Below are 27,975 nucleotides of genomic sequence, written 5' to 3'. Positions count from 1 at the left end.
TTTATCAGAGCAACAAGTGTTATTAAGTGTATTGTGATTTTCATGGTGAGGAATGTATTGTGGAAAAAAGTGATTTTCTTAGATCATATGCGGCTATTTTGCGCTGAATGGAACTCCCACGCTATAATTAATTGTTGTGTACTGGAATATCTTCGAGATTTTTCATATTTTCATTAAATTTTCATATTTGGAAAAAAATCTTGAAGAAATTGTACCTCACCTGAAAGTGTTATCACACCTATACTAAAGTATCTTTATTTGTATCAGCATATGATAAGGCAAAAACCCCATCAATTTGGAAGCAAGTGTGAAAACTGTGTCAGTGTTTTTTGAAGATTTATACTGAGTGAACGTGTAACTATTTTGCTCATAATAATTCATTAAGAATTTTTGATCTTCTGTGCTTTGTGATTTTTTCTATAAATTGAGGCGCCAAAGAATGGAGAATGAGGCCCTCAATCGAATTTCTAGTGACAGTGGCACAAGTTCCTTTGAATGTGAAACAGAAAGAGCCCCTGAGAGGCCCCCACGGGGAATCCGGGGTTCCTCTACCAAATCCATCGTCTACATGCGTCGATTGCAGTTTGAACGTCTGTGTCAGGAGAACTGTGAGGAGCCAAGGTGCCCAAGGCAGTTCAAAGAAATGCACAGGATAACACCTGAGCCTCAGGAGGAGACAAATGAAGAGCCTGTCGAAGAGGAAGAAGTCCCTGAACCACAAATGAGTCATCCAGATGAAGAAATTGCGCATGAAGAGGAGGGAGAGGCTGATTGTGATAAGGAATGGAGTGTTGAGCAATCCTCTGATAACGTACCAACACAGCCATCAGTTGGTGATTCGAGGTACTGTGCTGTGCAAAAACAACTAAATTTAATGGTTTAGTTTAGTTAAAGCGAGTTGAGGGGCTCATTGAATCTAAAACAACCAAGATACCAAGATAAAAATAAAATTTCAAGATTTTCTTATGACAAATACCATTAAACCAAGTAATTTCAATAGTTTTAACGTTTGAGTATTAGGAAGAAAACTTTATAAGAACTAAAAAAGTATGAAATGCATATTTTAAATTTTCTTGATAGTTTATAATTACGAAAAAATTTGAATTTTTAGATTTCGATCTTGGTTCGAAAATTGAGGAACGAGAATTACTAAAAAAAAATAAAACATTTCGCAAATATTTTACAGTGAATTTTGCATACAATTAGAAAAAAAAGGAATATTAATCCAAAACCACTAAAAGAAAACAATGTGATTTTAATTATAGCGATATTTAGCAATTTTCTCATTAATATTTTACAGAATGTAATATATGCAGAATGATATATCCCGTAAAAAATATTTTACATAGTTGGTTTTGAATATAACAATGTAAAACTTGTATTATATAAAGTGCGTACCATTACCATAAGGTCACTTTACAGAACTCAAAATTTTTTCTGTATTCGTTTTATTTAATTTTTTTTTCTGCAAAATACTTTGAATTGAATTAATTGACAATAGATTATTGTAATTTTTTGACACTGCAACGGCTTTCCCATATTTCCATTGAAGAGATGCTGATTTTTATGGTTTTCCAGTGTATCAAAACCATAAGGTCACTTGTCAATAATCACATTTTCTATTTCTACTATATATATTTTTTTATTTAATTTTTTTCCACAAAATACTTTGATTGGATCGTATTTATAATAATTTTTTGACAGTGAAACATCTTTCTTAAATTTGAATTGAGAAAATATCAATTTTATACGTTTTTGATCGTAAAACTACATTAATGCCAATAAATTCTTTTGTAATGTTATTATTCGAAATGATTTTAATGCAAATCTTTAAAATTAGTGATTCCAACGTTTTTCTGAAGTATTTCAAGAATGAGATTAGGCATACTATCGATTAAATTTTCGATGAACTTATCTTCAGGCTTGTTCCAGGTATCCAAAATTACAGATTTTGACTTTGTAGTTTCAAGAGAACCTAAAAGGATATGGTTAGTTTGAACACAGATTATACTCGTTTCGTAAAGAGATGGCAAAGCGTCCCAGTTTTTCGGAATGCTCAAACTCACGAGATAGAGCTCTCCGTGAATTAGTCTTTCGTATCATCTTTTGGTGCTTATTGGTCTACTAGAGATCGAATTGATTCATATATCACAAAAAGTGAAAATCATAAAAATCGGTACATAACCGATTCATTAGCGATGAAGACCGATGCAGACGGGTTCGAAATTTCAATACTTTTCCAAAAAATCTGAATTTAACCAAATCGATTGAAAAATGGGCCCTATAAAGTGGTTGATCTTTGACCTCCAATAGGGTGGGGCAGTTTAACGACGGGGCAGTTTCAATTTTTGCATATTCTTCTTATCCCTTTGAAAGGAATGGGATGAAACCTTTATGTTATTGAAGAGACAACTGAGACCCATGTTCATAAAAATAATTAATTTCGTGTCGCTTCTCGTTTGAATTCTGTAATAGATTTTATAAAACTGCATCAAAATGAAACATTTTGTAATATTTTATTTTCAAGAATTTCTGAACTAATTGCACTTATCTATCGAAGTAACATAATTTTATTAAATTACTAGTGGTTTTATGTTTATTATAAGGCATTTAGCATTGAATGAAATCTAAGACGTTTCTGACAATTTTGATTTGTGTTCCGAAATTTCGTGAGGGGCAGTTTCATGCAAGCACACGAAGAAGTTTCCAGTGTCTAACAATTTACTTTTTTAATCAAAATTAACTTAAAATGGTAATTGAAAACATTTTGTAGCTGTTTTTGTCGATATAGTTCGAAATTATGGAAAATAGTATTTCCTAAAAGTTCATAAAAAAATTTAAAAAATAATCTATCAGTGTTTTTTAAGTGCTTGAAAATGATAAATTTAATTGTTATAATATCTTTTCAGAATGTTTTCAGCAAGATATTGTAATTTTTTTTAGTATTATAAAAATTCAAGATTTTAAAATAATATTGTAAAACTGTTATACTAAAATATACAAGTTCTAAGGCGATATAATGATCTAATAATGTACAGAATTGGCCTAGCACTACAAAAGACATTTCTTTCGTATAAAAATTTAAAGAAAATTGCTCATTCAATGAGAAATAGGCTTCAAAATCTTTGGCGATATTTTATTTTCTCTGTATCATTAATTAGTGTTCAAATTTTGTTATAAAGTTTTTGTTCGATTATATTTTTAGGTCTTAAAGTCTAAGAAGACTCCAAAATAGTAATTTTAATCAATTCTGGTATCGCAAGGTTCCTATAAACACGTTTTATCTTTCTCAAAAATTGGCTCATATTTATTTTGAAATTGCCCCGCAATGGGGGACTTTCACACATTCTGCCATTCAAGTAAAATCATCTTCTCCACAATAGACCAATGAAATTAAAGGATTATTGTTATTATTTTTATTAACCCTAAACCCAACTGTAATTCACAGAATATACAAAGTTTTACTTCTGTTTATCATCTTTTTGCAAAATAGTCCTAAAATCCATTTTGGAATTTAGGGGTGAAACTGCCCCACCCTCCCTTAATTAAAAATGGCGAGTTTTCCGGTGACAGGTATGTTTGGGCGAAATGTTTGCCTGGACTACCTATAAAACATATTCGAAAATTATTGAAAAAGCCTGGGCTAATTTTGAGAAAAACCGAAAAACACTAGTTTGGGGGGGATGAAGGGGGGCGATAGGGAAAAAGAAAAAACGCCTGGAGATAATGTTTTTTTATTGGGTGTCATTGAAGATCGGAAGTTGCTATCTCTTACCATTTAAGCTCCAGGACAGTAACAAATTAAAAAAAAAAGACGCTTGTATAACTGCTCTTCCTTGAAGTTCAAGTAGTAAAATATAAGCTGCCTCAAACTGCCTTATCTTCCCCTCTCTTGAGTGTTACACTAATTCACGAAGTTTTTATTAGAAGTATTGTCTTTAAATAAATATTTGAATAATTGTCACAATGTTTAAAAAGCATTTGGCAAATTATACTGAAAATAAATAATCATTGAAAAAAACTTGTGGAGTGATCGAACTCACAAAAAGTTCGTTATTTATGGAAATTTGTCTTCGAAATTGACTTTGTTAGTGCAAGCACGAGTAAATTTGATCAAATTTTGGGGTTAAACAGTCGCATCCCAAGGAGCATTTATCGCCATAAATGAGTAGAGATGTCTGATATCTATACGAAAACGATGGCGAAGACTTTACAAATTTCTCCTATATAACCGCATAAAACAGGCCCATATTCGGGTGAATGGGGAATTTTTATAGCCGAAACATAACAATTTTTTATTTTAGAGTTAATCAAGTCATCGTGTACGGTAAAATGTATTGTTTATAACTAAATAAAATATAATCACTCTGTCATACCAATATTATAACTATTGACTGAAGAACTGTCATTTCTTGTCCATTTTTCTTTAAGTCTTGCTCAAATATTTACCTGAAATGAATAAATATTTGTCCTCAACGATTCAGTCACATTTTTTGTGCCTCGTGCACTTTCATCGCGTATGAAAGTTTAATGCAATAATTGTTTTCCGTTAGAGGCTAAAATATTAGTGAACAAAATTTCATTCCCGACTTGAAATTCTTAAGGGAAAGCTGAGAAATTAAATAAAACAAAATTGAATAAATTTATTGCTTTTTACATTACATCATTTAAAAAACTTATGGTTCTTAAATTTTTACTGCGTGTACTGATAGAATACAGCCCTTTAAACAATAATTTGGACAAATATCATTGCACTGCAATGTTTTGTGTATCATTTATCCATTAATTTGAGTTTGGCGTCGCCAATTTTCTGTATTTTTCCACGCCATAATCTTCTTTTTGTTCTGATAAAATAAAATCAAGATATTGTAACCCGAATAAGTAAGAAAAGCAGAAAATAAAACACATTTATATATTTTAGTGATTATATTTATAAGAAGTCGTATATCATATTTACATTTTGTAGACTTCTTACGTCAATAATATCACTACACAGCAAGCATGACAAAACACTGAAAGATTATGCTTTTGATAAACTTTTTCTGCATTCTGGACACTCATTCTGCAATTTTATTTCATAACAAATGATCTGGAAGCTGTCCTAACGCTTGTACTTGCGGTACACTGCAATTAAAGGAAGAAAATATTAGCTCTCACAAACGAAGTGTTAATTCACTACTTTTTCATTATTTGCACTTACTTTGTAAAATTTAATGCCTTTTATCTGTATACTCGATTTTTCTGCACATGCTGGTGCATTTCGGAACTCTAATTAATGTGAGACATCACTTTTTTCACAAATTTTCACTCGCAGATGAACTTCTGCTTAGTAAACAAAGTAGAATTTGACAATCTGGCAGCGTCATACAAAAAGAAGACAAGTTGTATGTAACTTGTGTCTTTTATGGAACAAATGTAACTAAAATATATCAGAACATGATGTTCATACAATTTCACGACATTATGTGAACATATTGGTATGAAGATGTAAGATAAATATACTTTAGAAATATTTGACATAGTTTTATACATTTTCACTCAAAAATAGATTATATTATGACTTGTTTATAGATCAAAAATGTTTGGTCGTTATTTTTTAGGGAAAATAACAATATTTTAACTGGAATTTATCAAACAAAATGTATTATATGTATTAATAGAAAATAACTGATATTTTCTTTACAATTTTCAGTCAAGTTATTATACTGGCATTCAACGCACATAATTTTCGTATAATTTACATCCATTGCGTTAATACATTATATTTCTAAGAAATAGCTCGATTACGTTGATAATATGTTGGTTACATTTGAGACATACATTATTTGGATATCAAATGCCCCTTGGGATAGGACCAAGATTGGTTTGCTGATAAAAGTAACTTGCGGTCATAATTACAATCATTTCTTTTAATATAAAAAAGCCGATAATCTTCAAAAAGAAAAACTTATACGATCTCTAGGTCATAGAAGGAACTATTCTTCTTCTTCAACACACTTCACTCTATACATATAATTATTAAAATTAATAATTTAACTTACACCCTGTGCGGTTGGGGTACCAATCGAGCGCGTCCTAGGTGGTGAATGGGGAAATCTCTGTAAGTTTTTTCCTCGACCGGGATATTAATTTAAATTTGTTTAAAAATAGCTACAAACATGTATCGGCATTCTTGCGTCTACGAGAAGTTCTTGGTGAATACTAAACTGCGGACCACCCCGAAACACGTATCTCCTGCGTAAGGCGGCCTGTGACCTCAGGCTTGCACCCCTGTTTCACAGTATTTTGCTTGCAAAAAAGTGACATGAGATTTGGAAAACCTAACATTGACCGTAACGACATTTCAAAATGGCTACATGGAATTAAAAAAAAATCCATGCAAGCTATTGTACAGAGGGTGCGATCTCGGAGCAAACCCAAGACAAAGTGGCTGAAACAAATTCAGAATCTTGCCCTGGGTAGTCTTGGGATCGACTCTCGAACAACTTAATCTGAGTTATGTCAAATCTGCCAATCCGATAGGAATAATCGGTTATCAGTTTTCTTATATTCACTTACTTAGTACCACCGAGTATGAGATAAGGTAATAAGATAATAAGATTAATGCGTAAATTAACGAAATATGGAAGGCTACGGCGAGCATTTTATTGTCAATGTGATTCTGCTCTTAACAAGAATTCCACCAAAAGAAAGTTAATTAAAGTAATTTTTCTTCAAGCGTTAGAAATTGTTGTTCAACGACATGCTTTAAGTTTAAGCGGTTAAAAATGAATGAATGAATTTTAACATATCCATTTACCTTTTAAACCAATTAGGAAGCAATGTTATTATACTTCATATATGTAGTTAGTTATAGTAAACTAACTATTTCTGCAAAAGCTTGTACAAGGACTGGTATCTTTTTGTCAATCTTATTTAACACTCTGACATCCAAACCGTATTGTCCCGATATCGCTCCTGGTGGAAATACTGAAGAGTCCAGTACAAAGTCGTTCACATAGTATTCCACGCCCTGAAAAAATAAGATGACAATAAAGTGATAAATTAAATAAAGAGAGAGTAAATTTGACTGTTGCATGGAAGTTTGTTAATTTACCTTTTTGTAAGGACATTTCCCTATATTACTGGAATTTTTAAGTGAGCGCCAAACGAGATCAAGCAGTAGAGCTTGAGCATCTCCCTTAAAGAAGTCACAAGCATCTTGGATGATATCAATTAGAAATTTACGATACTCACCATTTGAAAATTTGTAATATAGAGTGATTCTCAAAACGGGATACATATCATAGTTTGAAATCATTCGTCCTCGAATGAAAGTCGTGGTGCGATTTCTTAAACTGACTGAACATTCGAGAAAGCCATAATCCTCAATTAATTTAATACACTCAATTCTCTTAACAAAAATATCGTAAAAGGACTGAAATTAGAATATTCTAAAAAAAAATGAAATCTTGACCCTAAAATGAACACAACTGAATTTTCTTACTCTTTGAAAAGTGAAGTGACAAAAGAACATGGTCAGAAGAACAACACTAGATATAGTACGTTTGAACAACATGGTTGAACTAAATTAATCCATGATGAAAATTCTCTTTTATAAACACTTAAGAGTATAAATGAATGTAGATTATTATATTTTAGCAAAAATTACATTTCGTTAAATGAGCACAATTTTGAAATCTCGATTTACAATGATGAGAGGATAAACATGTGGAATAATTTCATTTCTAAACTTACATGATTACTGTATAATCATTTTAGCTAAGCTTCTCTACAGTCTCAGATTTTGTGGTTCAAGGTGAAATCCGGCTTCGTCAGATCGGGTCGAAATTTTGTATTCACACGTTTTTGGCACTCATAGATCACGAATACCATATGTTTTGAAAATTGATTTTCGTGAACGTTCGTGCGTCCTGTCCGTCTTATATCCAGTTCTGGAGAGAGAACGAAAAGAAATATCGATAAGTGATTTTCAGTAAAGGTTAAATATCTATGAGCGGCTAGAAGTAGGTGATGTGAGATTCACCTTCTCTTCTGATCCTCCCTAGTTATTAGAATTTGAAAAATTTTGGTGTTTTTTAAAGCTTTCGTGGAATATTACAGCTTTCTGAACACCCCAACTTCATTCGATTTAATCGAATTTCTGATTAATCAAAAAATCGGTTTTCGAAAATTTTATGTAAAATATTTCGAAAACTAGATGATGCTTTTCTTTAAATTTTAGTATGTTGTGGCTGAGGTCAATACCTTTCCAACGGCGCGTCGCAGTAGTCTCTCAATGTTCCCTGACCTGAGCGATATTCAAAAATGTTTTGACTGGACTATATTTTCGGTGTTTATGAAGGAATTTCGACGAAATTTTAGTATATTGTGCCAGAGATCGAGACCTTTCTAGTGGTGGGGAAAATCATTATCCAATCCACCTAACTGTACCTCAACCTTTACTAAATCCACATTGATCAGACCCTTTCTTTAATTATATTAACCGATTTCGATAAGCATTCGTTTTCTTTTGTTGACCTTCTGTACTCAAACTATTTAAAATAGAAAATGACCAGTGATAAACTCAGTTAAGCTTAAGGCAGCTGAGATTCTTTTCATGTGACATCGTCGAAGTGCTTTTGCTTGCAACTCGAAGTACTTAAAAATTCGATTGGGAATTGAATATTGGGGATAGATATTCGCATCGACTGAATTTTATAAATTTCTACCATTGAGAATAGTTTGGTCAATGCAATTAAATTATTAACCCCCAAAATTCCATTCACATCTAAATTTTCAAGCATTTCGCGTTGCAAGTATTTCGAGGTTGCCTGTAAAGAATCTCAGTTACCATAAGCTTATTTGGGTTTATCACTGGTTTTAATCTGATTTTTTAGAATTCTCGATAAAGTACTCGGGCTGATCATAATTTCAGACACTGCTCTGCTTTTATTTTATCAGTATATTATCATCTAATGATTTATTAATGTATCGTAGGTACATTATTCACTCTCGTTTTTCATTTAACGTTATATTTTCCCCAAGTTCAAAGAAATCAAGTTCTCAAGAAATCAAATGGTAAGAGATTTCGCGGTTCAGTGACCTCCGATGTATCGATGTTAATTTGGACCCTTTTATATCCTCTCCTCCTTCACCACAAAATTCGTCTAATATTTTCGACCATTTTTAGGTATATTTTGTCTGTAGTCTATGCGAATATAGCTGATACAATAAAAGTGGCCATTTTGAATTTTTGATGATCAAAATTCAACCGTCGTCGGTCGTAGGCATTATTTTTCAACTTTTCAACCGATTTGCTTATATTTACTTTTTTTTGAAAGATCTTGAAATTTCTAAACCGGATACAGCGGTCTTAGTTGGTAGCCAATTAGTTGAATACCGATAATAATTGATTTATTTTGGTAGAATATTATTTTTATTTGACGTGTTTTTCTTTCGGCATAGGGAATGAACGGTATGAGATCTCAATGTGCAGTTTTCATTGACTCTTCAGATATGGTTAATAGGGTCGAATGAACACCTCTTCGACAGGGAACCCCTATTAACACTTTTGCCAAAATGTTGAAATTCATATAATGTAACTAATAATATGTAAATAATATGACGTTTTTTTTAATTAATTTACGTTTTTCGATAAGTATAAATGTTCAGTAATATACTCCAAATAGTACAGAGTAGGGTGTCAATAAGTGCTGAAACGAGTTCTTAAAGTGTCAATTGGTGTTCCCTCCACCCTATCTAGGGGCATTTTCACTTTTTCTTCTTTCACATGTTATTTTTTTTTAAAATATACTTCGTATCTAAATAGCCCGCTAGCGATTTCTTTAAGTTTCGGATATTATATAAACTCAGCTGAAGTTGTTTGGCCAAACAGTATGTCCTTAATGCATGCCTTTACTGATTTTTTTATGTTATGTTAAAATACTTTGAAAATATTTCACGTGTAACATGAATTACGGTTAATTTAAGGTAAGAGGTCACAGTATTCCAAAATTTGTACCTTTTTAGAAATTTACAACTTTATATGGTTTTCTTGTAGCTTATTTATCAGTTTAAATGGGTGGTGAACTATCCTCTGATATTTTTATGAATTCAAACTATTTTTTCTCAAAAATCTGCAATATACAATTTGATCAAATTTTAGAGTGTTCTAGCTTATATTATTTAGGTTTTCAAGAAGTTGCAGAGGGTTCCTGTTATTTCAATAGAACCGGAGACATGGGAGGTCAAAGTACATGGAAATTCAAAACTCTATATTTCCGGTTATATTAGATTGAATTTAATAAATATGCGCATATGAAAGCCCTCACAAAACGCTACAACTTTTTAGATTTAGAACATTTGAACTTCGTAGAACCAACGTTAGGGGCGACACAGTCGAAAGAATAATGTCCATAACATTGTATGTCAATTAACTCGATATTTATATAACCGATTTTGATGATATGACTTTGATGGTATACTTACCTTATCCCATTTATATGAGTTCATGTAAATAACAAATCCACAAGGTTCCTTTCTACTTGTTTTGGGGATACTGCAGGTGCTTCTGCACATTGAAATTTTTCCTCTAAAAGTGTTTATAAACCTTTTCTAATGATGGGGACTGGCCTATAAACCTTTTCCGTTCTTTTTGACATGATTCTTGACATGACCAAATCTTCAGTGAACAAGCATACCTGTAATGCCTATAAATTTCTATAAGTCTTGTCTTCTGAAGTCAAATATCTGATTAAAAAATCGCAGTGGTTGGTGCTACTCCGTGTTTGGTAGTGCCCCAGTTTCCCCCTACTTATTAATAATTTACAAGACATGCTGAAAATATAAGCAAAATAATTTTCTATTCAATTATCCTAAAAACTAGCATGGAAGGAAGTGGGGCACCTTTGAAATTGCGAGAGTTTTACCTATTTGTAAAAGAAATTAAGGCTTATCGTTGTAATTTAGTTTCACAATTTGTTTATGAACTTAAATTACATCACGGTAAGATCCAGTTTTATTTAGAAGTTGGAGAAAAAAGCCTAATTTTAAAAGCGGATACAGCCAGAATCTCGAACGACAAAATCCCGAAAACCAAAATCCCAAATGATCAAAATCCTGAAAGGGATGAAATTATATGGAGGATAATGCGCAGAATAATTTACCAAGGCATAGAAAATTTCTCTTTGCCTCCAGCAAATGCGGGTACAATCGTGGGAGTAGCTATGATATTTTTAAGAATTCGGGATTTTGACTTTCCGGATTTTGGCCAATTCGGGATTTTGTCTTTCTGGACTTTGGCGTTCGGGATTTTGGCTTTCGCGATTTTGGCTTTCGGGATTTTGACCGGGACCCTTTAAAGGTACTCCAATTTAAAGGCGCCCCACTTCCTCCTAAAAGAAGTCGAAAAAAGTGGCGGCATTTTTTAAATGCTCTATGAAAGTCACTTTCTGATTAAAAAAAAAGATTTCTATACTAATTGAGTGATTTTTTCAAATCACGTTTTAAGAAGGAGTTGTCACCCTATCGAACTCCTTTGCCTGTCTTTCCACGCTCTTACCCTTTTTAGCAATATATGTTATTTCATATGAAATTTTGAGATATAAAATAATTTTGTGGGAATTGTGTTACTTTCAAATTGCCTATACTCAAGGGAAAAATTTGGATTTATAGTTAAATTGAATGTTATTCATAAAAGTTTGTTCAAATGAGCATTAACTGTGTGTTAATCTACCGCCTTTCTCATAAGTTAATTTTCTCAAAGTATTTATACATGTTTCTAGATAATTTTGAGTTTTCTTTCAACAGACATTTCTTTTTTTTCCGAAGAATAAAATGGATTTAATAGAAATGAGGGTGTTATCAATTTGTATAAAAAACCATCGGAATTGCTTCTGCTCAAATTTTAGGGACAAGAACAACTTCGAGTCTTATGGTCTCTACACATTGGGAGCAATTTTTGTCAAAAATTGCTTTTTTGAAGGAAATTCCCTACAGCGTTGTAGGGGGAAACGTCAAATTTCTGTCAAAAATGCAATTTTTGACGAAAAGTACTCCTAAAGGCGTCTACACATTGGGAGCATTTTCCGTCAAAAATTGCGTTTTTGACAGAAATTTGACGTTTCCCTCTACAACGCTGCAGGGAATTTCCTTCAAAAAAGCAATTTTTGACAAAAATTGCTCCCAATGTGTAGAGGCCTTAATGTGTAGACGCCTTTAATGAGAAAAATTTCTTTGAATATTAAAAGCAGAATATTGTCAAAAAAAATGTATAAGTCATATTTTATCATATCCATTCACCTTTTTATTCTATGAGTAAACTATGTCAATACACTCATTTCATATAGTTATAGTAAACTAACTATTTCTCCATAACCTTGTATAAGAAGTGGCGTCTTTTTATCAAGTTTATTTGATGCTCTTAGATCTGCACGATAAAAACCGGATATCGCTCCTGGTGGGAAAACTGAAGAATCAAATACAAAGTCGTTTACATAATATTCCACGCCCTGAAAAAATGAGTTGACTATAAAGAGATAAATTAAATAATGATATCTAATGTGATTGTTGGTTATTTGTTGATTTACCTTTTTGAGAGGACATTGTCGTATATTGGTATAGTTTTTAAAATAGTGCCAGACGAGATTAAGCAGTGGAGCTGATCTCCTTCCCATAAGGAGGCTACAAACATCCTCCGTGACGTCAATCAGGAATTTACGATACTCACCATTTGAAAATTTGTAATAGAGACTCATTTTGAAAACGGGATATATATCGTAATTTGAAATCATTCGTCCTCGAATGAAAGTCGTGGTGCGATTTCTCAAACTGACTGAACATTCGATAAAGCCATAATCTTCAATTAATTTAATACACTCAATTCTCTTCACATACATATCGTAAAAAGACTGAAATTGAAAATATATGAAAGAGGAATGTTTGATGTTGAAATCAAATCTCTTAGTTTATTTCCTTACTGTCCTTACTCTTTGAAAAGTAAAGTGACAAAAGAAAATGGTTAGTAGAACCACATTAGATATGGTGTGTTTCAAAAACATGGTTAAACTATTTGAATCCATGATGAAAATTTCTCTTTTATAAATGGTTGAAATTATAGATTATTGTATTTTAGCAAAAATTACATTTTGTTAAATAAGCACAATTTTGATATCTTGATTTACAACTCATATGATTACTGAATAATATGTTATTTTAACTTGTTTTTAACCAGATTTTATTGAAAAGTGTTCTGGATGATTATAGTTCATACAGTGCTATTAACATATCAGCATATACTATCATCTAATGTTATTTTAATGAATATTATTCTCTTTTGGCATTGTTACATTGTTTGTTATAAAAAAAATATTACCGCTTTACAACAGTATCGAAGACGATGCTCTCTATCATGCAGGCTATATGATTTTTAAACTATTTTTTAAAGAGGTTGCAAAGAATCTTAGCTGAAACAATCAGATACCAGGAGAAACATAGGAAATTTAACCAACGGAATGGTGACCAAATAAATTAGGAAGTTCGACAATTCCCTAAAAATTTCACAAAATATCAATTAAATTAATCATTATTTAAAACAATGAAAATATTAATAATTATTAAATTAAAACTAGTTTCTCGAAATCCGAAGTTTTCAATTGATTTGTTGATCTTATGCTTGTTCTTGAGTTTGAGGTTAAACAGGAATTACCGACTTCTGCTATTCGGTGACCTCCCAGGTAACGATATTATCCCAATTTTACTGTTCGAACTCAAAGAGAGAGCAGTTATATAATCGACTTTTTTCAATTGGAAAGGTTTCGGTCAGTTATACTTAATGGAAATTTAATAACACGGATTATGACCTGGATCTGAATTTATTCCTTCTATAGCTTCACACTACGTTTCGGGGATGTTTGTCCCCTTCTTCAGGTATGGAGATACTTGGGATAAATTGGGTCAAGGGGATTTTTTGCTACCACTTCACATAACCCAGAGCAAGTGAACACCATGATAGTCAAATGCAGACTGCAGAATGCAGTCACTTGTTCACTTGCTCTGGTGTTCACTTGCTCTGGGTTATGTGAAGTGGTAGCAAAAAATCCCCTTGACCCAATTTATCCCAAGTATCTCCATACCTGAAGAAGGGGACAAACATCCCCGAAACGTAGTGTGAAGCTATAGAAGGAATAAATTCAGATCCAGGTAATAATCCGTGTTATTAGACTTTTTTCAACTTATCACTATTCTGGAGCTTAAACGGTAAGAGATATCAACTTCCGGTCTTTGATGACCCCTCCTCAAATGACATTATCTCGCACCAAACCTCTTTAGTTTCCCCTCCCTCCCCTTTTGTACGTTCCCTATCCACCAAAAATAGGTCAAAAATGAGGTTTTTCCAATTTTGCAAAAAATTGTCCCAAGCTTTTTCAATGATTTTTGGATATGTTTTGTAACTGGCCCTGGCGGACATTTCGCCCAAACATAACTATGGCCGGAAAATTCGCCATTTTGAATTATTGAAGGTCAAAGGTCAACCACTTTGGAAGGCTCATTTTTCAACTGATTTGGTTAAATTTGGATTTTTTGGAAAGGTACTGCAATTTCGAAACCGGCTGCATCGGTCTTCATCGGTAATGAACCGGTTAAGTACCGATTTTTGAATAATTGTACATCCCTTATAATTGATATTCCCGAAAAGTAAAGTTTTTTCGATTTTTCTCAAAATTGACCCAAGCTTTTTCAATGATTTTTGGATATGTTTTAGAGCTGGTCCTGGTGAACATTTTGCCCAAACATACCTATGACCGGAAAATTCGCCATTTTAAATTATTGAAGGTCAAAGGTCAACCACTTTGGAAGGCTCATTTTTCTTTTTGCTTAAAATTTGATTTTTTGGAAGAGTATTGCAAATTAGAATCCTGCTGCATCGGTCTTCATCGGTAATGAATCGGTTAAGAACCGATTTTTTGATTTTCAAATGCTCTTGTGATTTATGAATCAATTTGATTTCTAGTAGATCAGTGATTCCAAAAGATTATGCAAAAAGCTAATTCACCGTGAGCTCTGTCTCGTGAGTTCGAGCATTCCGCAAAGCTGGGACGCTTTGCCATCCCTTTTTTTAGCATAATATGGTAAGTGTTCCAAATTCCGGCCAGCTTGTAAATTTTTGTTCCTCAAATTTCCATGAATTTTTAGTTGTTGCATACTCTCGAGATTATACAATAGGTACAAAAAATAACAAAAAATATCGCTTCGACGGGCAAGATGATCTGAAACAGGCATTGGAAGAATTCCGGAAGGGCAAAGAACTATGAGAATGAAAGTGGCCGGAATAGGCCACCAATGCTATGTCTACATTTTTATTCATTTTAAAATGTATTCAGAACGATTTTAGAGAAAATAAAGACGATTAACTGTCTAACAAGGTCCCAAATGATACTCTAATACTTACCCTAATACTATAAAAGTGTCTGCATAAGGTAAAGTGCCCTTGAGTCGACCGGTTCCTCGACTCGACCGGTGGTCACTATTTTAATGTTTTAATGGTGAATTTCTATAAAGTTGTCACTATGGAACATAATTGACTTATTAATGTTAGATCATACGCCAAATATTAGTGCAAATATAAATAAATTGAATAAATAACTCTACCGGTCGAACTGAGGAACCGGTCGACTCAAGGGCACTTTACCTTACTATACGACTTCTTTTATTTGATCGTGTTATTTTTTTAAAAGAACGATTTGACAAAATTCGACAATTTTCTGATATAATTCTAATTCGTCAACCTTAAAGACAAATGACCGCAAATATATCGACTCCAGGGGCTCTAGAGTAACTGGTAACGTCAAGTTCTTTAATTCAATTGTATTTAATTTTTCACTGTATAGCCCAAATCCATAATATTTTGGTAAAAATATAAAATTTACATTAATTCACTTATAAAACTGTTTTAGGCTTTTACTTATTGTGTAATTCTTTGCATTTTAAATTAGTATATTTTCAATTTTAAGCGGAATAACTAATCTGAGACCTTAAGGTCACTGAAAATGTTAATTGAAATCACTATTTATTTTTTTTAAATATGTTTTTCAGTGATTTTGAAGAGGAAGAAGAAGTTCAAGAGACTCCCCAATTGCCTGTGATTGAGGTGAAGAACACAGAAATTTACGAGGATGTTCCTCAGTACCACGATGATGATTTTAGTGATAGTACCTTCGATACCACAACTGATGAAGAGGATGAAGATGACTACCACCTCCAAGTTCCACAGCAATCATCACGTCCAGCATCGCAGGATTCAATATCAACGTAAGTAATAAAGTTGAGCGAAACTATTTCACTTGCGGGGAATTTACAAAAAAAAAAATCCCCTCAAAACAGTATCTTATCAATATGGAGTTGCTGACAAAGAAACATTTTCTCTATTACGTGATTATTTATTGACAAGGCTGTTTTGGTTGGTTTTAGTGCGTTTTATTTGTGTGCTAACGTGCTGAATTTGGGGTGTTTGTAGGCGAATATTTAATTGTCGATTGAGACATTTTATCTGTAGAGTGTGATAAGAATTTCAGGAATTTCAAAATAGAAATTCTTTTATGTTTGCGTTTGTTTTCTTGTAGGCGTGTTGTTCTCCTTGTGGATGAATTGGTTAAAACAGAAGAAACTTATGTCAATGTTCTGCAGAAGGGCATTGAGGGCTATGCGAAAATCTTCAAAGGGGAACTCCCGCCAACTCTTAGAGGTCGAGAAAATGCCATTTTTGGCAATCTTAAGCGGGTTTATGAATTCCATGCAGAAATCCTGCTACCAGATCTCAAAGAGTGTTTAGGAGACATTGAAAAGATTTCCAATGTTTTCCTCAAACTCATCAAGGAGGAATACTTCTACTGCCATGTTCTCTATGCCATGAATTGTACCAAGTCCAAGAAGATCTGCGAGGATCATGAACAATTCTTTTCAAGAATAATGGAGGATATTGGTGATCGTTTGGGTATTTTGAGTTTGCTCCTGCAGCCAATTCAACGCGTACCACGGTATAAACTTCTTCTTGAGAATGTGCTCGAAGAGTTGGGAAAGCAAATTGAGGCATCTCCAGAAGTTAAGTCTCAACTGGCGGCAACTTCTAGAGCATGGAAGGCTGTAGAGAAATTAGCTGCCTGTGTCAATGCTTCAGTGAATGTTAATAACATTACTGAGTGCTATGAGGTAAAAATTAGATATTTCTGTTGATCCTAGACTTTTCTTAAAATATTCTTCTATTGCAGATTAATCTGTTCCATCAAGGAAAATTCAGAGATTTTGAAGCTTTTGAATTTTATGACAATGATACAGGAAGGAGATTTAAAGGGCATGTGTTCCTCTTTGAGAAATGCATTGTCTACACTGAACATAAAGCTTCTCAGGAAAATTGTTACCTCTACCGTGGACATTACGCATTTGCCAAGTTGGGTATTCTGGAGGATGTCAATCGGGGGAAATTGTCTCTGTTTCGGGATCGTTTGGGGCAGCAACAGTTGGACATCCACGGACCATCTCCAGCTATCAGCAAGTGGAAAGATCATATCACCAGCGTTCTTATGGAATTCGCCAATGAAGGTAAATGTGAAGATACAGTACAGAAAATGGTCGAAAATAATTTGATCTCGAAAAACCGTTATGAAGGATTTTTCAAGGTCAAATATCAAAAAGGCTCTATAGGGTTTATATCTGAATTTATCTGGACAAGTTTGGATTCGTTCGAAAGGTCTTGAAATCCTTCAAAAGTTACGAATCGATTGCAACCGGTTTTGTACAGATAATGAATCGGTTAAGAGTACAGCTGGCCAAAATATGCAAAAAAAAAATCTTCGAAATATGCGACATAAAAATGCACGAAAAATCATAAAATATGCAGGAAAAATATGCATTTATTTAATTCATTTTTTAACTCAAATAAGAGTATTTTGTAGCACTTTGACATAAAAACCTTCAACTATTGGAAATTTACTTTTGATTAGGATCTGTCCCCAGTAATCATTTCAAGTATTGTATTACTGAAAAAGAATTTTCGAGTTGCTTAATAGCAGTAAGTATTTTTTTAAACTGCACTATTTTATTGCTTAAAGCAATATTTTTGAAAAATATACAAATTGACAGCTGTGATAAATCGAACACGCAGTATGGTATTTTGGATTTATTTAAAATTAATTTGGTATCCTTTTATTTTGAACCAATAATAGCGGATTGCATACGATTTAAAAAGAAATTAAACAATGTCTGTTAATTTTAAAATAGTTGAATTCAACATTTAATAAAAACCAATCTTATTTCAGAAAGTATTTGAAATTTAAAAACTTTTTTTTTTTTTATTTTTCACTTCCTTTGTAAAATGTGACAATTGATATTTTACGCTTTATGATATTTTTATGATTTAAATCTTTCACTGATATAAGAAAGCATTATTTAAAGCTATCTATAAGTGCAGCCTGTGTTCTAATACATTCGGGATTGATTTTTAGAAATTGTACGATTGTTTATAAAAATTTTTACAGAATCAAATCAAGAATCTTCTGGATTGAGTTTAGAAACTTAAGACTTAATTTTAGAGGCTTTGCGGGATTAATTATATCAACTTGTTCGGTTAGTTTTAGACACTGAACACCTAAGCCTAAATTTTTACAGATTTAAGCATAAAAAAAGGTTAATATTATAGATCAAACTCTAAGTGCCTCAGCATGAACGACCTAAGTTGTGTGTAAAAAATAACACACGCAGCTCAATAACGAAATGGTTTAAATTGCTCTTAAAATTACGCACAGCTCAATCTTAAAACGGTTAAGAAAGCGTTTAAGAACACGCACAGCTAAATCGTAAAACTGTTAGGATTGCGCTTAAAAACACGCACAGGTCAACAATAAAACGCTGAATATTGCGCTTAAAAATATACACAGCTTAATCGTAAAACGTTTAAGAATGCGCTTAAGAGCACGCATAGCTCCATCGTAAAATGGATGAGATTACGCTTAAAAATACACACAGCACAATCATAAAAGGGTAAAGATTTCAACTGTTGTATGATTGAGCAGTGTATGTTTTTAAGCGCATTCTTAATCGTTTTATGATTAAGCTGTGCGTGTTTTTAGCGCAATCCCAACAGTTTTACGATTTAGCTGTGCGTGTTCTTAAGCGCAATTACAAGCGTTTTATGATTGAGCTATGCGTGTTCTCGAGCCGTTTTTAATCGTTTTAAGATTGAGCTGTGCGAATTTTTAAGCGCAATATAAACGGTTTTATGACTGAACTGATCTAAGGATCTTTTATTCTTTTAGAATATGATTTACAGAACATTTAATTATTAAACATTATTTCTTCCTTATACAATAACCTCAATTCATTGCTTCTAATAATTTTTCAACGCCAAATGTAAAAAAATAACTCAAATTATTTTACAGATAATATTTATGTTTAAAAAATGGAAAATAAAAAGCCTTTTGTAAATTTAGTGAAGAGTTCTATCTAGTAGATTAAAATATTTAGAAACACTGGTACGCTTCTCCATCTACTTTAGTAGCTTTTTAAAATATTTGAGGGTTAAATGGACCTGCCCTCTCTGTTGAGTTGGAGCAGTAAAAATTGAAATAGTGAAGAAGTTTACTTTTCAGATGTTAAATTTCAAAATCTTTTATGCATTTTATCAGATGAACAAAGTAAATTCGAAGAAATATTTTAAAGAAATAAAAACGATTTTCGACCAAGAGTGTTCGAATTTGTCAATGTAGGTGAAGTGAGCATCAAGTAGTGTAAAAAGATATTTTTCTATAACTGGATTACAAATTTTCAATGTTTTTTTACTGCGATAGGAATTATATAAATTTTCAAACTCTTCAAATTTTTAAACAAAAGTCGAAAATACGCAAAAATATGCAAAAATTCAAATATGCAAATAAACATGAAATATGTCAAAATATGCATTTTCAAATAGGGCTTATTAGAATTGCAAGAGCCTAATTCGTGAAGATAAAGGGCATAAAGGGTCAAATATGGCCAGCTCTAGTTATGAGTCTATAATTCTTTGTTGTGAGTTGGGAACAAGGAGGAGCCATTGCCCCTCTTTTATACGATTAAGGACATTGTCATCTAAAGAAGCGCCTTTAGTCTCTTAAAAGGTGTTTTGTTGAATATTATGTGAGATTAAAATAACCGAGATCTTGGAAAGCGGGCAGAGAAGCACAACTGGTGGTGGTGGCCCGACAAGATTACTCTTGTTAAGGGTGTGTTGATGAACTCGTAGCTCAGGATCGACTGATTGTTTGTGAGAGCGCACCATCGGAAGGCACATTGGCTCTTTGCCTAAAGTCTTATGCTCATCGGAAGGCATGTTCACTAATAGGCTTTCTTAAAGATGCACACCTTTCACCTCCCACTCAGAGGGCTAACCCTAAGGGACAGGGCACATTACGTACCCAATCAGTCTTTGGGAATTCAAAATAACGGCAGGGTCTTTAGCCGCGGAACCGATTAGTCTTACAATTATGATTTTTCCAAAAGTCCCAAAATCATTCAATTTGGTTTAAAAATGGATATAATGGTCATTTAAAAAAAAACCTTGCTCAGAGATATTAAAAACTTCAAATGAATGTTTGGGAGGACTTTGGCGAAGCTTTTGATCAAATTTTCTTTAAAAAATGTCGTCTTAAGAGAGCGTTTATTGAATCTCCCAAACTTAGAGTTTTTTTAGAGTCATGCCTAATAACGTTTTTTCAAGGACAAAGATTTAAAAAGCTTCTAGGGTAAGTGTGCCAAATTTCGGCATAGTTGCATGCAAGCGCCAAAGTCTCAAGTTTGAAATGTAATATCTTTAAAAGAAATTGATTTTTTTCATTCCTTCTGCTTAAGGAGTGTTGCTTAGAACCTTATAGAAAGTTTATCGCCTTTATTTAATTTAAAATCATTCTTAATACATTTTAAAATGAATAAAAATGTAGACATAGTTTTGGTGCCCTATTTCGGCCACCTTCATTCTCATAGTTCCTTGCCCTTTGGGAATTCTTCCAATGTCTTTTTCACGTCATCTCGTTTGTCGAAGCTACATTTTTTGTTATTCTTTTGCATTGTATAATCTCTAGAGTATGTAAAAACTAAAAATTCATTGAAAATTCGAGGAACAAAAAAGGTGGCCGGAATTGCAAGCTGGCCGGAATTTGGCACACTTACCCTAAATAGTGTATTTCTCATCCGAATGCTATTATATTTGGGTTCGTTGGAGAGGCCTTGGAATTCCTGATATAAACCGATTCCAATTGGTTTTGAACCGGGAATAAACCGATGGTAAACCGATAACTAAGATGCTATAATTTTCTTTTTTGGCCCCTCTTGCTACTAAGCTAATTTTTGGAGATCTTTTGAGTGACTTATAAATCGAATAAAATCGGTCATGAAGCTAAAAACCTAAAATTAGCACAGTCCTAACATCTAAGTTGAAAATTTGACCACAAGCACATTTAGCTTTATCTTTTCTTTCACAGAAAAACTGAAGAACAGTCGAGCGAAGGTGAACCGACAGAGCTACAAATCAGTAGTTCCGGAATTTAGAAGCAGTACACGTGGAAGTATTATGAGTAATTTGAGCATTGCTAGCTCCTCCAGTGGCTACAGAAGTAGTCAGTATAGTAATAATAGTAAGTTATCTCCCACAGAAGAGAAAGATATTCTCTAAGATCTTCCTGCGAGACATAAAAAAAAATAGTTTTTCTCATGAATACTTTCACTTTCTCCCTGAAATCTGTCCAGGTGATCTTGATATGGACAATCGAAGAACTACATGGTACGTCTATTTAAAGTAATGCCCCACGTTAATTTGCGCATTTAAAACTTATCAAAATGGTACAATGACACAGTAGAATTTTATATCAATTTAATTTATTGAGTTAATAAAGCAATTGAACATACTTTTGGGAACACATTTCTAACACAACATTCCTGATTTTTTCTTCATTTCTCTTGGGATACGCACGGATTTTATGGGATCATTTTGTGCTTTGTCATATGGTTCATGTAACTATCCTGAAAAATATCCACTTCCTCTGAATTTTCTTATCTTTCTCGTATTCTTCCTGTCTCTCTGTGTGTGGGCCTTTTAGGTATGAGAACAAGAACTTGCAGAGACTACTCAATTCAGAGAAGCACTACGTCTCCATGCTGTACACATACAAGAACAAACTTGTGGATCATTTGCCTCCTGATGTGAAACAGAACATTGATGGGTACATCCAATCTCTCGAAGCAATCTGTAGGATGCACAGAGATAGATTCTTGCCGAAATTGCGACAATGTGACATGAGTGTGGAAGAAATTTGCAATCTCTTCAATGACTTTATATCCGTGAGTTTAAGAGAATATTTATTCAAAGAAATATTCTAAAGAGTAATTTGATTTTAGGATGGATCTTTTGGAATCTACATGACATACGCCACCGAATTGATGAGCGTTCAGCAAATCCTCCTCGAATACAATGTAAAACTTTTCCCACGAAAGGTAATTTTCAAACTTTTTCACAGACTCAATGTATTTCTTTAACCATTGTCCTCGCAGAGACAAACCCAGCTCATGAGTGAGGACATTGAGACAGGAATTAAGATGTTCCTGCAACTGCCCATCAAGCGACTCTCTGCCTATGAGTCAGCCATCCATTTTATTCTGGAGGTAAGTCCTTTATCTTTATTTCCGGAAATTGTGCCAAATTTCGGACAGCTTACAATATCGGACACTTTCCCAATTTCTAAAAGTTGTAGGGTGAAAGGAACAATTATTGACACTTTAAGAAGTCGTGTCAGGACTTATTAACACCCCACTGTGTACTATTTGGAATATGAAATTTGAACATCTATCCTTATCAGAAAACGTAGACTAAGGAAAAAGTGTCATATTATTTACAATTTATTAGATACCTTAAATAAATTTCAATATTTTGGCAAATGTGTCAATAGTGGTTCCCTGTCGAAGAGGTGTTCCTTCGACCCTACAATGCTATAAAAAACAAAATAGTGTCGCCTCAATGAATGAGATTCTGTAGAAACACTCTTAGAAATGTTCCAGATAGATGGACAAGGGACTTTGAGATCCTTGATGTCCGATATTACACACAAACAATTATCAACATTTTTATTATATTTTAAATGAATAAAAATTAAAAGAAATTACATTTTTGGGGTTTCGAATAACACTTAAGACCACAATTAATTGATTGTTAATATTCTTATAAGCACTTGCGGATCTATGAGAGGTAGGACGTCTTTGTAACCTAAATAACCTAGCATTGGAACGCTCTCTACATCAGTTTGCAGAATCTATGTTTTTTCCATTTTGTTTTTTACACTTTTGTTTTTCCCAGTTTGTCTTTGGAATCTTTGTCTTCAGTAATTTTTGTTTTTTGGAAACTTTGTCTTTGGAAATCTTGACTTTCATATATTTTAAACAAATATATTTTACTAAATGAAATAATGATAATACAATGGTGTTAGTTTCGTCCTTTGGGGCAAAGGGAAATTTTCTGTGTTTTGGGAAATTTCTAGTTTCATCCTTTGGGACAAAGGGCAATTTTCTGTGTTTTGGGGAATTTTTAGTTTCGTCATTTTGGGCAAAAGGAAATTTTCTGAGTTTTGGGAAAATTTTGGTTTCGTTCTTTGAGGCAAATGGAAATTTTCTGTGTTTTGAGAAGTTATCAGTATCGTCTGTCGGGGCAAAGGGAAATTTTCTGTGTTTTGGGAAATTTTTAGTTTCGTCATTTTGGGCAAAGGGAAATTTTCTGTGTTTTGGGTGGTTTTTAGTTTCGTTCTTTGGAACAAATGGAAATTTTCTGAGAATTTTTTCGTCGTGAAGAATTAAAGATAAAAAGTCAAGAGAGATATTTTTCCGTTCACTATCTACTACAATTCATTAGACCGAAAATTCCTCCAGAGCTCTCTACATCATGACTTTGCACTTCTGCGCCCTAATACGGTTATCGAGAGAATGATCGGTCTCCTTCACAAAGACTACCCCTAGATCAATTCAAATGGGAGCTCCTGTAAGGGATTATTTAACCGTGACAGACAGTGGTTCCACAATTTCAAACCTAGAACTTTAAGGCTAATACGCAAAGTGTCCGAAATTAGACACCATTCCCCTCACTCTTAAGAAATTATTTCTTCCATTCTTCGCCTTGTAGAAATTTCCAAGAACGAAAGCAGTGAACTATATTTTTTAAAGTTATTTAACAATTTAAAATGAAAAATTTGTTTCTTTTAAGTTTTTTTTTATATAAAATTATTTCATAGTTAAATGAAAGATAATTATTCTTCTAGGAAAATAGATCTAAATAAATTCTCCTGATATACCTGATACTCTTGGTTGATTATTTTTTAATCAATTTGCTTATTTTGCTTTGATAAATTATTTTTATAGTGCCCAAATTTATCTTCAAAATGTCCAAAATTACAAGAGGTCCGAAATTAGGCGCACTTCTCCTATAGAAAAATATCTTGAGTTCTTTATTTATTTTTTATAGTGTTTCTTTAATGAGGGCGTCAATACAATGAGCTCTATCTTCAAAGTGGCAGCTGTTCTTGAGGCAGAACTAAATAATTTGACCAAATCCGTTGGAAATAACTTTAAAGTCTTCACTTGCTGTGATTTCCGGGTAAGTGTCAAATTTAATTTTTTTAGTTGTTTTTCTCTAGATTTCCTTAGTAAAAAATTTAAAATTAATTTTGTTATATTTTTATTAATAAATATTCAATAGCTTAGGAAGCCGTTGAAAAATTATTCAATACTTTAAATTAAAATGAATTTACACAGCTAAAAAAAGTAACATGGAATGCTGAAGAAAACTAACTCAAAGAACATTTTTCTATCAAATTGAAAATTTAACGCAAAAGAGATAGCAAAGTGTCCCAGGCTTTGCGATGTCCTCGAACTCGTAAGTTAAATGCTATTACCTCAAAAGTATTTTCGCATCATTTGCCGTTTACCGGTTCTCAACTATTCTCAACCTATTTGAACTGATTCATCATTCAGTTACTCAATCAAAAAATCACTCAAAACATTGTCCAAAATATCTTAGGAATAATTAGGAGAATTTCAGATAAAAAGTGCGAAAAACAGTATTTTCAAAATAAATCTATTACCGTTACTTTCTCGATCCATCACCGATTATGACCGATGCAGTCGGGTTCAGAATTAAAAGATCTTTCAAAAATGTCCAAATTTAAACAAATCCGTTGAAAATTAGGCCGTCCAGGTTGGTTGACCTTTAACCTTGAATAATTCAAGATGGCGAATTAACCGGTGAAAAGTATCTAAGGACGAAATGTTCAGCTCGACTAACTACAAAACATATCCGAAAATCATTGAAATCGTTTGGGCCAATTTTTTGAAATGTCAAAAAAACATATTTTTAGAGGGGTTAGAAGGGGTGGGGGTACTTTAGGTAAGTTAGTTCACTAGAGCATGCTGACTTGTGGGGGGTCACCGAAGACCGGAAGTCAATATCTCTTACCGTTTAGAAGCCAGGATGGTGAGATTTTGAAAAAAAGTGGATTGTGAAAGCTGCTCTCTCTTGGAGTTCGAGCAGTTAAAATTAATTATATGTTATGAACCGGTTCATAACCGATTGAAATTGGTTCAGGCTTGTCAGGAATTCCATGACCTTTCCAACGATCTCATGAGACCATTCGGTTGAGAAACACTCTCTCCAGCCAGAGCCTTTTTAACCTTTGACCTTGGAAAACCATTATTAGGATTGATTCAAGGATATTTTCGTATAAGAACAAAATGTCTGCGTGGATAATCACTAAAATATAACGGTTTTTCAAGGACAAAGGTTAAAAAGGCTCTATAGAGCGTATTTCTCAGCCGAATGGTATCATATTTCGGCTCTTTGGAAAGGTCTTGGAATATCCGATAAAATTGAACCGGTTCCAATCGGTTCTGAACCGGTAATGAACTTGTTCATAACCGATAACTAATTTTTATCCAAAATTCTATTATATTACATCTGAGATATTTTGGGTAATATTTTGGTTTTGAATAATTTATAAATCGGTTATGAACTCGTAATGAACAGCGTATGAGTCCATAAGTAATTTTTGTACAAAAATCAATTTTGTTAGTCTTAAAACTATATTGTGGGGACTTTGAGTGAATTACGAATTGGTTCAAGTCGGTTGAGAACCGGTAAACGGTAGATGATGCAAAAGTGATTTTGAGGTATAACATCAACGAGTCACGAGTTCGAGCAATTTACAAAGTCTGTGTAGCTAATACAATTAGTTTTATTTTGGGAAAAATTTTTTAGTGAGATGATGAAGGGCTTTATCTTTCTAAAAACTGGCCTTTCTTCAATAATTCTGGTTATTTTTTATTGTCAAGAACTAAAGAGGAAAACCTAAATGAAATTACTTTATTTATTGTACGGTTCAGATGCACCGACGAAGAGCGGGATTTGTTCGATATGCTGATGATGTTGCTGCTAGTACTTTTGGCACATGGAACTATTGTGTTTTACTGATGGAGAGGCAAGTTGTTTGCTGCAAAGTAAAAAAGGATCAGGTATAGGGCTGTAAATTGAATTCCCGAAAGCTTTTTCTTATTAATTGATTGTATTTTAAGGATTCTTCCTACTTCTCTTCGGTGCTATTTAACACATCCTACGAGAACCTTCTGCTTCGTGAGAGCAAGATGAATGCCAATCGACTAAAATTCTGCCTCAAGACTGGGGACCAGGCTGTCTATCCCTTACTCTTTCGGACTCTGGACAAGAAGCAGCTCTTCATGAGGAAATTCACAGAATTCTACCGACACAGTGTCACGTCAAGAAGATAATTGTTATTTAATGAAAGAGGTCTACTATTTACACATCTGTAACAGTGACTTTTTATTTATTTCCGAGGCAAAGAAGCCAAGGAAAAGAAACCCGTTTTGTCCATTGTCGACTTCTGGGCGTCTTCCTTCCCCAAGCATATTCCTTTATTGCTCTGGAAATCGTTCATTGATCCACCCAGCATTTCTTTGGCACCTACGGTAAACGATTTGAAACCCGACTTATGTATCTTCTCTACTGTACACTCGTACAGTCGCACTATCGTAGCCGCAGATTATATCTATCAAACAAAAAAATACTTAAGTCGATCGATAACCCCTGACCCGAGCTATAAGGGGTCAAAGTTCGAATATTGACCGGCCTCTATATCCGGTTCTAAATAACATTTTGATCTAAATTTTGGCTTTTTGGTTTCGTCTTGATGAGCACCATAGGTAGCGCTGCGATCCCGTCAAAATTCATCAAAATTCAAACAAATTTTTCTCAAAAACGGCATTGGGCAAGTTAATCAAATTTTAGAATGCTGTAGTCTAGTCTATGAAGTTTCCAAAAAGTGGCGTGGGTTCGCTGGGGTTGTAATAGAACCGGAGATGTGAGGTGTCAAAGTTCACGAAATTCAAAAAGTCATATCTGCGGCTCTATGTGACCGATTTTAATGAGTGAGGGCTCAAAGGAAAGATCTCACAAAATGTAACAACTTTCTAGAACATTTAAAAAACGTAAGACCAACACCAGGGGCGCCACAGTTGAAAAACAAATTTCAATATCACATAACCTCAATTATCTCGACACGTGCTTAACCGATTTTGATGATTACTTCAACATAATTGTAGAGAACATTTGTGTCTACATTTCGTCCATACATCAATTTTTGATCAGACAATGCAGTCTGTCCTATTTTGTTGTTTAAGTGTGAAAAAAATGATTTATCCCATAATAACACTTTGAATCCACTCAGATGCCAATTTGACTGCTTCTACTCGACCAAGACACTTAAAATAGGGTTTTAAATGGAAAGTCTCATAAAATACAATAATTCTTTGATATAGTTGAAGTTCATCAAATGAACACTTGGGGCGCTCTGGTCGAAAAAACGAGTTCAGAAACAAACAACCTCGATTATCTCGGCTTCTGATTAATCGATGAGATCAAGTTCT

General features: G+C 33.4%; 1 protein-coding gene across 2 annotated transcripts; it reads left to right on the top strand.

The window, feature by feature from the left end:
• On the top strand, positions 1 to 26,862 carry LOC129803431 (triple functional domain protein). Of its 2 annotated transcripts, none has more exons than XM_055849991.1 (12): positions 1 to 843; positions 16,075 to 16,290; positions 16,602 to 17,187; positions 17,247 to 17,577; positions 21,486 to 21,638; positions 21,751 to 21,784; positions 22,101 to 22,341; positions 22,399 to 22,473; positions 22,552 to 22,662; positions 24,506 to 24,637; positions 26,419 to 26,547; positions 26,608 to 26,862. In XM_055849991.1, the coding sequence occupies exons 1-12, from the start codon at positions 440 to 442 to the stop codon at positions 26,818 to 26,820; spliced, it is 2,625 nt and encodes an 874-aa protein (XP_055705966.1). In that variant the 5' UTR covers positions 1 to 439; the 3' UTR covers positions 26,821 to 26,862. The 2 variants fall into 2 exon arrangements, with proteins under 2 accessions (XP_055705966.1, XP_055705965.1); XM_055849990.1 differs by having other exon boundaries at positions 22,399 to 22,494.
• The last annotated feature ends 1,113 nt before the right edge of the window (positions 26,863 to 27,975 follow it).

This window comes from Phlebotomus papatasi, chromosome 2 (genome assembly GCF_024763615.1).
Source record: "Phlebotomus papatasi isolate M1 chromosome 2, Ppap_2.1, whole genome shotgun sequence".
NCBI classification, from domain to species: domain Eukaryota; kingdom Metazoa; phylum Arthropoda; class Insecta; order Diptera; family Psychodidae; genus Phlebotomus; species Phlebotomus papatasi.
This window is presented reverse-complemented; position numbering and strand designations above follow the sequence as displayed.